Source organism: Anticarsia gemmatalis, chromosome 29 (assembly GCF_050436995.1).
Source record: "Anticarsia gemmatalis isolate Benzon Research Colony breed Stoneville strain chromosome 29, ilAntGemm2 primary, whole genome shotgun sequence".
Classification (NCBI taxonomy): domain Eukaryota; kingdom Metazoa; phylum Arthropoda; class Insecta; order Lepidoptera; family Erebidae; genus Anticarsia; species Anticarsia gemmatalis.
Window position 1 is genome coordinate 2,636,378 of NC_134773.1, and position 13,866 is coordinate 2,650,243.

Genomic DNA, 13,866 nt, shown 5'->3' on the forward strand with positions numbered 1-13,866 from the left:
CTATCGCCCAAATACAGAGTCAAACATAATATAACGCCTCTTATATCCAAAGGTGAAGGCAGGGGTGTACGAAAAATAATTACATTGGCGTAAATGCTCTTTTTTCATAACAAAATTACAGAAACTACAAACATATTTAGCTATACATGTACAATTCGTATACTACGCAACTTAAGTACCAAAAATAATCTTTACTAATATTATAAAGCTGAAGAGTTTGTTTGTTTGAACGCGCTAATCTCAGGAACTACTGGTCCAATTTAAAAAAATCTTTCAGTGTTAAATAGCCCATTTATCAAGGATTATATATAATTGGCATATTACTTTTTACATGACAAAATTACAGAAACTACCCACATATTTAGCTATACATCTACAATCAATTCGTATATTACGCAACTTTTAATGTGACAACCAATAAAATTTTCATGTGTCATAATTTGACATGTTATCCTCATCGATCGGCGAGCAGACAAAGGCATCTCGTTATTCAGGCTCACGTAGTGTTGCCCCGAGATTGTCTATTGTTCTTTTGTCGCTTGTTTATGGTACTTTAATGGCCGTCGCGTAAGTAAACTATTATTATTTTATAATAAAACAAATGTGGTTTTATTCGTACAAGATTGATGTATGAAATATGATTTTTATTTAATTCGACTTGTACGGTAGTTGTGTGAAATTATTACGTGTATTGTACGTGAGAGAATGTAGTTTTAAAACGGTTATTGTAACCTATTTTATTTGAAATCCACCAAGTATTTTGTAAAGCGATAATTACTGCAATTATATACATACGTACATAAAATCACGCTTTTTCCCCATAGGGGTAGGCACTGTAGGCAGAGAACAAACGCCACTTGGTACGATCCTTACAAACTTACCCTTATGGGAAAAAGGCTCGATTTTACGTTAAACAGTCAAGCTAATTTCTAAAACTTAGTCAGTCTCTATCTCATTGTAAGGAAGGTCTAGCTGTACGTAATCTAAGCCAAAAATAAGCTCTCGACTTCGTTATGTCATAATGTTAGTTACCGTAGGTACACCTCCGTAACGGCTTGACCGATTGTCATGAAATATTGTGACCATATTGAGTAGGTCTGAGAATCGGCAGTGACTGGCAGTGAACTATTAAAAAAAAAATTATACAGCAAAACAACGTTTGCCGGGTCAGCTAGTTATTGTATAAGTGCCCGCAGCAAATGTCTCGACATTAAGCATATTTTTTCGAGGATCAAAATTCTTACTTTACATCCAGGTAAAAAAGAGTTCGAATTTGCTGCACTAAATATCAGTTTCGGCACATGTTAGCATTTTTCTGTGTATATTAATGTTTCTTTTTAAACTCGCACTTGGACATCGTGGTAGACTTAAGGCTCAAACCCTCCCTCGATTCGGGAGGAGACTCTTGCCCAGCAGTGGGACAGTAATGGGTTAAATAAAATGTACTATGTCAGCCGTAGTATTATGTAGTTACTTTTGACTTCGCTTTTCTATAAAAATACAATTATTCTTATTCTTTCGTAGGCTTTACCTTACGTCCGCAAATCTTTTTGTACCTTAAAATTCAATTACAGTGCTAAAATTCAACACAAACTTTGATAATCATGTGTCATAACGCATACTTGACCTAAATGTACATAATTATTAGATTCACACAAACAAAGAACACATAAAAGATAAAATAACATATTTAAATTACTTTATGTAACGCAAACGCAAATTGAGGGCAGTGCAGTGGATTGCATCTTACAACCAGCTGACTCGACTAAACTCCGACATTGATTTTTAATTGAAACAAGGAAGTTTGTTATATTGTCTTAGTCTCGTTAAAAGAAAACTGTTCACAAATGAGGTTGTGTCGTGTTCGCGCGCTTTTCTGACATTTTATTTTTTTAATTTTTTGTTTGAAGTTTTACATTTCGTTCTGAAATTGAGTATGTGCAGTGTGTGAGTGGGTGTTTTGTTTTTTTTTTTATAATTGTGTTTTTGAAATCTTTTTATATGAAATTCAAAATGGCAGGTGAGTCAAAAAGTATTCTTATGGAAATTTTTTTCCATACATAAAGTTATTTGATATAAGTTAGTGTAAATAAACATTATTTTACAACGTTTTTAACCGACTTCAAAAAGAGGAAGTACACAATTTGACCGTATTTTTATGCCCAAAATATCGATGTTCATAAATTAAAGTACAAAAGCCATGAAAATCTCACTGCAGTGCTTATTGAACAACCTTTCAAAATCAGTTCGGAAAGCGCACCCAGTAAATCTTATAAAAAAAATATTAAAAAGTTTTCAATTTATAAAGTAGATTCATTAAAAACTGTCTAAACCTCAAACAGAACCATTTTTTCCACTGTTTTTGTTTAATAATGCTTATCTTACAAATTATACCTACCTATCTGCCTACTGTACTCACCGGCCTATCAACCTTTGTTTCAATAAGCATATCTACCTCCCTGGAGGTCACTGAGTCATAAATAAATAGCAACGCATTAAAACAATGTAATACCTACCAAGAACTTAATTACGTAAGCGCTTAGAAGACTAACCCTCTTATTATTAAAAATATATGAAGTTATAAAAGGCTTTTAAAGTGTTTTGTTTCTTTCACTCCTTAGCGAAATGAAAAAGAGAAAACCTATTATAGTAGCTTTTAACTAAAATAGGTTTATAGTGTGTTTACGAATAAGAGGGTAAATCTATACTTATATTATAAAGCTGAAGAGTTTGTTTGTTTGAACGCGCTAATCTCAAAACTACTGGTCCGATTTGAAAAATTCTTTCAGTGTTAGATAGCCCATTTATCGAGGAAGGCTATAGGCTGTTTATCATTACGCTATGACCAATAGGACCAGAGTACCAGTAAAAAAATGTTACAAAAACGGGAAAATTTTGATCCATTCTCTTATGAGACGGAAGCGAAGTTGCGCGGGTCAGCTAGTTATACATATAGATTTTCTCCGTGTTTCGGAAGGAACGTTAAATTGTTAGTCCCGGCTGTCATTTTCAAAGATCTTTGACAGTCGTTAACAGTATAGTAGTCAGAAGCTTGAAAGTCTGACGACTAGTCTTACCGAGGGGTATTGTGCTATAACCCGGGTAACTAGGTTATAGAGGTCCAATAGGCAGTCGCTCTATCAGCTGCATCCCGAAACAATTATTTGTAGATCGCATAAATAATTGCTCTATGTGGGAATCGAACCCACTACCTCCCGACGCAATGGTAGCGGCGAGCCGACCTAAACCACTGCACCACGGAGGCAGTCTTTGACTCCTAAACACTCATATTGCCTCAATTTTCTCTACCTGTACAATAAGTGCCGCTTCATATAAAATATAACTAGTCACTGTACTGATTAGATTAGCACATAAACTCGCTTATCTATTTAATTGAGTAAGCTTTTATATCATAAATACGTCAGCCATTTTAACATAGTTATTATTTGTACATTGCTTTTTCATAAAGGTTCATAAAAATCTTCAGTGCAATTTATTTTTTTCGTAAATAATGACGAAATTGTAATTTTATTATTACAGCCTAAAACATTTTATTAGGCACGCATTTGATATCAACGAAAATACGAAGCTGTGACGTCACTGTCGTATTTCTATACTAAAATGTGTGCTTGACGTTTTGTAATTTTTCGAAAATATTGTTGAATTCGTAATTATTACAGGCTGAAACATTTTATTAGGCACTCATTTGATACCTAAAATACGGAACCGACGTCACTGTCGTATTTCTATACTAAAATGTGTTTTTGACATTTCATAAAGAGTAGCTGATTTGACTGGTAGGCAACTTATAAGGTATGGCAGAGGACACCACAGTTAAAAAGAAGCCAGCATAGTTGACAGATAGTGCAGTCAATTAAGCTTAAATTAGGTAAGAATCTCGGAATTCGAGATACCCAGCTGTAAGTCTGTAAATACTTGTATATTGACACCCTAAAAGTAGTCTCAAAACCTACATATGGTAGGGTGTACGCAACTATAAAATTTCAAGGTCCAAAGTCCCAAAAACCGGTATTTTGAGATTTTTTTGTAAATATCTCATTTCCTATGGAATTTTTGCATTCGTATTCATTACCAATATTGTACAGTATAAAATTCTCTACAAATTTTGTTTGAATTTTTTTTTTACGGTGAACCGTTTTCGAGATAGAGGGGGGAGAGCGCGCGGTCACAGGATCATTTCAAGTCAACCGGTGCCTCCGGTCGAAGATGCGCCATATATATTATAGTTGATGAACTATCGATAAATCAATGATTAATAAATATTTGTCAATTTCTATTAACTATTACATTATTTTTTATCATTTTTTTCATAACCTATCCACTTTTTATTCAGTATTAATTAACTTATCAACACTTACCTGCCCATGTAATTGCAGAATTTTTCATGAAAATATAGGCACTATATTTGAATTTTAACCTAATTAATATTAATAACTTCTTACATGATGAAAAAAAAAACAAATAAATCAGTATTATTGAAAAGATATAGATTTAATATAATTATGAAGAAAATGATGACACCAATGACTTTTCAAAGTTATGTGTGTATTAGAAATAATTGTCACATGCTCCAACGGCGAAGGAAAACATCGTGAGGAAACCTTGCATGAATAAAATTTGTTAAATACATTTATTGAGGGCATGCAAAGTCCCCAACCCGCACTTGGCCAGCGTGGTGGACTCAAGGCCTAACCCCTCCCTCATTACGGGAGAAGACCCTTGCTCAGCAGTGGGACAGTAATGGGTTAAATTTATTTATTATCATTGATTTATCGATAGTTCATCAACTATATATGGCGCATCTTCGACCGGAGGCACCGGTTGACTTGAAATGATCCTGTGACCGCGCGCTCTCCGCCCTCTATCTCGAAAACGGTTCACCGTAAAAAAAAAAAATCAAACAAAATTTGTAGAGAATTTTATACTGTACAATATTGGTAATGAATACGAATGCAAAAATTCCATAGGAAATGAGATATTTACAAAAAAAGCTCAAAAAACCGGTTTTTGGGACTTTGGACCTTGAAATTTTATAGTTGCGTACACCCTACCATATGTAGGTTTTGAGACAACTTTTAGGGTGTCAATATACAAGTATTTACAGACTTACAGCTGGGTATCTCGAATTCCGAGGTGAACTTACTATAATGACTGGACTAAGATATTAAACCGCGCTTAAATAAAAAAGGAAAAACCTCACATTCCTGGAATGAAGGCTTGACGGTCAGCCATTTTGTTTTGTTTACTCGCAAGATGGCTACCGAGCGCTTCCAAGTTCAAATAATGATTTTATTGTGGACCGGTTTCGTGTTACCCGAAATATTTAGAGGGACCCGTAGTTTCGGACTTTTATTTTTATTTTGATGTATTTATAAATGGCTGGAATTATAAGTAGGTAACTAATCCCCGGTTTCTGAGGTACATTTAGCGGTAGTTTATCTATTCAATAGCGTTTAAACTTATATAAAAAAATCCCTATGGAATAGATAAACTACCGTTAAAAGTACCTATTCAAAAACCGGAGGTAAGTAGTACAGTCTTTTGACTGCCTCTATGGTGCAGTGGTAAAGGTCGCTACGTCGCCGCGTCGCTACCATTGCGTTAGGAGGTCGAGGGTTCGAATCCCATCGGGACAAATTTTTGTGTGATGAGCACGAGTATCTGTTCTGAGCCTGGTTGTTAATGTATCTATACAAGTATGTATTTAGAAGTATATGAGTATGTTTATCAGTTATTTGGTTACCATTGTACAAGCTCTGTTTAGTTTGGCATCAAATGTCCGTGTGTGAGTTGTCCAATGATATTCATTTATATTTACTTAAATTTTTAAAAACCCTGTATTCTATCACAGAGTTGTATAAACTCTTTCCCTCTTATTCATAAAAATATATGAACTTATAAAAGGCTTTAATAGTGTTTTGTTTCTTTCACTCCTTAGCGAAATGAAAGAGAAAAATCATATTATAGTGGCTTTTTAACTAAAATAGGTTTATAGTGTGTTTATGAAAATTTCTTGACATATCTGACATTATATTTTACCATTATATGATTGCTTACGCTTCAACATATCTGATGACAAGGAATTAGACCGGCTCCCTGTCAACACCGGTCCACGTAGTAGCTACCTCCGTTAATATAAAATAGTTATAAAAGTCTGTTTTAAAAGTACGGTACCCAAGAATAAGACGTCATTACTGTGATCTAAGTGCTAATTGAAAGAAATGGTTTGTCAACAAGTGAAACCGTCGGGCACACTACTTTCATACAAAAGAAAATAGTCTTTAACGTATAAGGAATAAGGTACAAATACATTTGTAGTTGGTAATAGTAAATAATGTAATGGTACGTCAATTTTGCGTTTAAGAGCTGAAAAATGTTTTGTTACGCGAAGTGCTTCGGGTTAATTTGAAGTGAGTACTTTTCTTTAAGGAATTTAGGAATAGGATAGTTGCCTGGGTTAAGGAAAGATTATTAGACTCGTACTCGTAAAAGGTTGATATAAAATGCTCAGACTATTATGTTTTTTTCGTTAATAATGTTGAAATTGTAATTATTACAGACTGAAACATTTTATTATGACAAAAATATGATATAGTGACGTCACTGTCGTATTTCTATACTAAAATGTGTTTTTGACATTTCATAAAGAGTAGCTGATTTGACTGGTAGGCATCTACCCTATTCCTGCCATATTTAACCATGTAATCCCTAGTTCGATTGCCAAGGAATACCTACATGTAGCCCTATTTTCCAAAAGACATCTCGTTTGATGCTGCATTCGTTAAATTTTCGGTCAAAAATTAGGTTGTCAGTTTAGTTAAGTAACAGTCAGGTTATTTGTGAATATACTTTTAAATTTAAATGGTATGGAGTTTGAGTTTTTTGGTCCACCTCTATCAAAATTTATAGGACTATACCATAAACATTTTAAACTCTCGCGACTTGTCGTATAATCACGGACGTTATCCTAAAGTTTAAGACCCGTTGCATTAAATTATTATCTATAGAAAAAGTTAAGTTCTGTTATTTTAACTCAAACCAATCCTAGATACCTTAAGATATTCGAATAATTATATTATTTACTTAGAGTTTCAGTTATTAACACAAAAACTGTTCTATACTTAGGACTGATGAATGGAGTAGTGTTTCTTACAGACCCACGCAAAATCTACTAATCAGGTTTAAAGAATTTTGACACACAGAATCTTTAAAACCTATTTATTTATAGGTTTTAATTTATGTAACCCATGTAGGATGTTTTTTGTTTATTCCGGAAAATCTTTTTAGGCAAACAAAACGGTACAAGCTACAAACTATACGACTAAAAGTAAATTTACTTTTACATGGAAGTATTCAAGAAAAATCCATATTTACAAACTCTTTAACCAGTAGTCTTTCAAACACATTTCCCAATCGAAACCAAAAAACAGCTGTTAACCCGACCGCCATAAAAACTCATGAATGGACGTTCGGAAACCAAACATAGCGTGCGTTTAAAAAAATGCTTCGAAATCTATGGAACATCACGCACGAAAGCGATCTATTAAGATTTCGTAGACGTCGAACGTGCGTACACGCACTAAACCAAAATGGCGGCATTTTTCTACGATTTTTTTTTCACTATTTGTTGTTATAGCTATATTTGTTTTTATTGCGTCGGAATGCATTCGAAAAGTCACGGATTCGCCATTAGTGTGATCCGAACGTGGATTTTTATAGTTACACAAATTTTTATGTATCAATTTGGTAGGAGTTAGATGTCGGCTATGAATGGCGGTTTTTTGGGAAATTGAATGAGATCAATGGGGATTTGTACGTGTGTGGTGCAACGTTTTAAGTGTTTGCAACTTCGGGTGTCGTAAATTTTATTGATTTGCTAGTTTAGTGTAATCTTCTTATAGTTGACAGGTATAAGCTGTAGAGAAACGCAAAAGCTATTGCTAAAGTTTAATTTAAAGACAAGAAAATTAATAGGAAGAAGTTAGGATAGCAGCATGTGTGTATCGCCACATTTCATTTCATTATAATTCGTGTGTACACAATCAATTCCTTACTCTTTCACTCTCATAGTCCGGTGGGACCATGGTGGGACGGCTAAACCTACACAACCAGTGAGAGGTCGGGCACAAGACCGACGGTTTTACGTGCTCTCCGAGGTACGGAGGTCTACTACCGTAACTTCTTAGCTCCAGAGCAATTTACTAAGCATTGCTTAAACGAAATACTCCAAAATTTGTCTGGACTTTTGATTCTAACCGAAGGGCTTTACACGGCAGTCCCATATTCTACCGACCGCGCAAATAAGTGGTTTAATATTTATTTATCGTATTAACGGATAGTGTATGTAGACAATCGTTAAAAAAGTTAGTCATCCCTTCATTATCCAGCAAATTAATCATCATAAATCAATTAAAAATTTCTCCAATTCCGCTTTAAATCACTCAACGTCAAAGCTCGCTAAAACCGCCATTTTATTTAATATATTCTTCGAAGTACCCTCCTTGAATTACACCACTTGTTACAACTATGTATTTGTACGTGCTGTAACTGGCAACAATATGTACTGTGAAGCACGTACGGTTGCCAATCATTACAAAGTTGCACTTTTGAAACGGTATATTATTTGTAATTGTTTTTGCTTTATTACTTCAAATGTTGAAGTTAATTTTGCAAGAAATTGTTATATTTGTGCTACATTTTGGTTTACAAGTAAGATTTTAACGGAGCTTTATCGGAATAGGAATTTTAGACATGAACTGACATTTTGCCAGCAACTACGCCGGCGTGGTTTGTGACTTAGGACGGAATTTTCATACAAATTTTCATCCCCTATTTTATCCCCTTGGGAGTAGATTTGATTAAAATCCTTTATTAGCGGATGCCTACATCATAACATATATCTGCATGCCAAATTTCAGGCCGATCCGTCTAGTGGTTTGGGCTGTGCGTTGATAGATCTCTATGTCAGTCAGTCACCTTTGAGTTATAAGTATTTAGATGAAAAGCATGCGAGTAGCTTTAAAAACATCCGTTGAACTAGACTTAATTTAAATCAATGTGACAATGAAAGTTCCAGCACCCTGCGTTTTGTGGATACAGAAGCGTAAACAAAGTTTTAAATTCAGTCGGATGTTTTTTCAAAGGCACATGCGAAGTTTTTTGACATTTTAGGAGACCAGCGCTTGATTTTCTGAAGCGCATTTACACGTCAATATCACAGAAAGAACACAGCTGGTTTCAAGAAAACTGGTCGCCGTAACTAAATATCGAGTTAGTAGGACTTTTTTTCATGGCTCCCAAATTGATTATCTAATCGACTAAATCGACTATTGACTAATTACTAAACAAAACCTAATACTAATACCAATATTACTAAAATACGTTTATTTTTTTCAAAATTAACTATCTAGACTACCGACTGATTACTGAACCAAACCCAATATAACTAAAATGCACAACATCCCTTAAAAACTATTAACAGAAATTGTTCCAGATGTCCCGCCGGGATTACGAACCCCACACCAACGCGCGTAATCCTATAATCTGCTGAGCCGTTGGTATAAAAACTCTCAAATGATTCATATTAGTACTTCCTGTGATTTACGCCTGTTTTCTCACCTTTGCACTCAAAATGGCGGCCGGGGCTCAGTTTAATTTAATAGATTGTTTTACGCTAGTTTATTGGTGTCGTGATGTTAGATATGGTAGTTTCGGCTAAAAGATTTTAGGTGGTAGATAATTACGGACTTTTGGGTGTTTGTTAAATGAGACAATCGTGACAAATATTTTTTTATTTATGTTTTTTTTAAATGTTGACTTTTGATTCACGGAAAAATCTATTTAACAGATTTTGATGGAGTTTGGCACACATATGTAGTTTGTAACCTGGATTAACACATAGGAGTACTGATTAGACATTTTACCCCTAGATCTATATATAGGCAGACACGTTGGCAAAGACTAGTGTTGAAAATTAAAGTTACAGTTAATTTAAAAAAAAAATCCATTCAGTAGGTCCTAAAGAAAGTGTTATAGAAATCGGATACAAGAAAACTAAAAGAACTGTCGGTTGCTTTTATTTCATTAATAGTTAATCATAAGACATTTATTTTCATAATGAAATAAGTTAACTAAATTCCCATAAAATAGCAAAACAAAAAACATGAAAAAAGTTTCCCGCCGTAAACAAAGACTTCCCGCCAATTATCATCTGTCAAAAGACATATAGTTTTAAACTTTTTAAAACAGGCAAAGGCAACCTTCTGCCATTCAGCCAAGTACCGTTCAGAAACAGTATTGTTAAGTTAAACTTGTTAAATATTGTCGTGAAGCAGTCAGTCGTTTTATTGTCTGATGCATAATTCTATTGGTTAACGTGGGAAAAGGGTGTTTATGAATGAACGGAATGGAGAGAACTTTCTTACTTAGAAAGTAGATATTAATGTACAGTCATGCGCGGGATATAGCGACTTTAACCATCTTTGCGAAATGAGGACATCATAATATTACATTTTTATTGTTCTTAAATGTAACTTCAACACATGTTAAACTCGGCAAATACCTATATATTTAACTTTATTATGATAACATAGTATACAAAACATGAAATGATTTATTGTTAAAATATTTTTTTCTGTCAAACTGCCTCTACCGTAATCTCTAGGTCTCTTGCTATTAGGCAATGGTCTTCCCTTCTACAGTTGTCTACAACCCCGGTAATTTCCTGTCCACCGTTATAAACGATCACCGACAACCTTTTCTCGACCTACCTCGACGTCGTCGTATTTCAAGCAACAGGCCTGAAAATTAAAATAACAAAAATTGATTGAAATTTTTCGATATTCCAAAAATTGGTTACAAATAAGTAATCATATAGAGCACAGAAATTAATGTGATTTCAGTGCTTTTAGCTAATTTTTCAGGTCTATATACTTATAACTTCCCATGTCCCACTTACCATATTCTCGCCGTTGACTGTACAAAATGCAATAAACATCGTAGTGGTCGTTCGTTGTCGTTGTTTTGTTCATCGCGGCGAATTTTCACATTTTATGAGATTCCCATAGTAATGTGTACCTACCTGAAGTGGAAATTGTCTGTGAAAGACGATTTTCACATGAAAATACTATGAAAATGTTTTTAAATGTCTGAAATGTATGTGTCATACTAATATTGAGAAAGGTTATTATAGCATAAAACTAGATCTTCAAATACAAGTAGCATTTAAATGATGCAAGTGTTGTTTATTGTATCATGTCGTCATTAAGGATATAATTATGATAGTTATTCCAGAAAATGATTGAATATTCTTGCCCGGTTACTGAGGCACATTAAGCGGCAGTTTATCTATTCAAACTGTCTTGCTTATATAAGCTCAAACGCTATTGAATAGATAAACTACCGCTAAATGTGCCTCAGAAACCTGGGGTTAGATTTTTATAATAACCTTTTGGCATTTGAGAGTTTATTAATAGTAAATGTCTTATAATTAACATAATAAATATGTATACTACAACAGGTGTTTTGCGAACGATAAAGCTTCATAAAAACGGGATTTGGATAGAATGACTCATAAAAAAACCTCGAAGTCGCAACGACGAAAAGGGTTTCCCTACATTTTGAATGATGACTTATATTGTACGCTCTACATTCAAAGCAAATTCTAAATGATACACTAATTTACACTACGTGCCATTCTCTATAACATTCTCCACAAACGCACTTGTTTCTCACAGTTCATTCAAATTCAAAGACAAAGCGCGTTTACAAAGCAAGTTACACCCTCAAACAGTTCCCACGCACAAACGCAAATTACTTCGTGATTACTACACGAAATTATGAATGACTCTGCAGGTGCCCTACTACGATAGAAAAAAACAAAACACAGTAAAACCTGCAAAGACACGTGCGTCCTTTGCGGCCAGAGACAATGGCATTATCGGTTCTGTCCTTTGCTTGTAAAAAAAAACTTTTGGCGCGAATTTTATTAGCTTGTTACTCATTCCCACGTTTAGGCGATTGTCAAATGTTTTTTTTTTGGGAAATTTTGGTTATTCGTCACTGTCATAAAATTTGAATATTGTGATGACATAATATTGAAATGTAGGTAGAAGCTTGGCTGGAATTGGTTAAATAGAAAATCTTAGATTATAGAAGATCTCTCTATGGTGCAATCATACGCAACTTAACTTCATTAAGTTGCGTATGATTGCACCATAAAAAAAATTGTTTTAATTACCTACTCGACCTAAGCGAAAAATAATTTGCTAGGAAATTAAATAAAGGTTTATCCGGGCATTTAACTGCTTCCTTAACCCTTTCAACGACTATTGCCTCACAACCCGAATGAGGAAACCGATAACGCTACTTCAAAAAGTTAGTAGGGATCATAGAAATAGGCATTTTTAGGTCTATCTCTGCCTACAACCATAGAAAAAAGGGGTAATTTTATGGATGAATGTATTTAGGTTGACTAAAGTAGGTAACCTAACTCTAGCTTATAGTTATTGAAACCCGTCGGAAGTCAGAAAACCTTACATTGCTTCACCCGTAAAACAAACCCGAGACTTAACAATCGCTTCCTCTAACATTCTAACTACTATCTAAATCAATTATCAAATACACATTTCTTTTCCTAATCCTTTTAAACAAACAGTCTTCCGTAACGTCAAATATTTTGTATAACATAATCCCTGCTAATCCGTCGCAGGCCTGGCAGGTGAGTTACCCAATCTGCTGCAATATGACTGACATCTGTTCCGACTTTAAAGTTTCTGAACGAAAGAAAATGTGGTTAGGATTGAAATATGGCCATTGTTTTTAGTTTTGTAAAAGTTGCATCGGATTTTAATGGAATTGCATCTGTTAAGGATTATGCAAAATTACGTGATTATAAGAATAAGAACGAAGTTTTCCATTATTTTAGTTTTTGTAAGATTTCCCTAGAAATGATTAAAAGTTAACCCATTAATGTCGCACAGTTGAGCGGGGGTCTCCTCCCGTAATGAGATAGGGGTTAGGCCTTGAGCCCACGCTGGCCTATTGCGGGTATACATAAAATCGCGCCTTCTTCCCGTAGGGGTGCCAGAGAACACCACTTGGTACGATCCTTATTAACTTTCTTTGCTTTATTCACTTCCATATGTGTCATACTTTTTTAGAAATAATTTTAAATAATAAATTATCTTAATTTCTCTCTGTAACTGCTTAATCGCTCGACAGATTTTCATAAAAAATACGAAATAAAGTTTTATACTAAGGAGAAGGTACGTTTTTTAACAAAAACCTTTTATTTACATAAAAATATGTCCTAGCTATCCAATTTCACTTATATATCTTTAAAACAAAGCTAAGACACCAGACAGTCATAAACAAGTGCATATCTCAAAAATATTGTTTTACAATACGGCTGTCAAAAAAATATTCCCACGTCCGTTTCCAAAAAAATAGTTGTGAAACAATAATCTTGTTTATGACTTGTCACTTTGTTGTGTCTTTTGTATCATAAATGCGCTTATACGCAACATTGCGCTTATTCAAATAGACTATTTACTTTTGTAAAGTTATTTTAATAATATTTATCCCATTACTGTCCCACTGCTGGGTGAGGTTTTCCTTCTGGAATAAAAAAACGGGTTAGGACTTAAGGTCACCAAGTTAGCCATAAACACTTTATCATAGTTAAATATAAATAACTTTTAGGCATACAAGTTTAAAGCCGAACGTTCACCGCCAGCTAAAATAAGTTAATATAGTATAGCTCGCATAGTTAAAGTAAAAAAAAAAAATAATAATAAATTTAACCCATTAATGTACCACTGCAAGAGTCTCCTCCCGTAATGAGGG

General features: G+C 34.2%; 1 protein-coding gene across 3 annotated transcripts in view; it reads left to right on the plus strand.

The window, feature by feature from the left end:
• The window catches only part of sim (bHLH transcription factor single-minded), a 59,612-nt gene that overhangs the window by 25,956 nt on the left and 19,790 nt on the right, over positions 1 to 13,866 (plus strand). Inside the window, exon 1 of one of the 3 annotated variants that reach the window (XM_076133371.1) lies at positions 1,745 to 2,020. The exons of the other annotated variants lie outside the window; for them this stretch is intronic. Within the exon in view, the coding sequence (XP_075989486.1) occupies positions 2,002 to 2,020 (19 nt within the window). The 5' untranslated portion in view covers positions 1,745 to 2,001. Of the gene's footprint in view, positions 1 to 1,744; positions 2,021 to 13,866 lie in introns of those variants that run through there. 3 annotated transcript variants of the gene reach the window in all.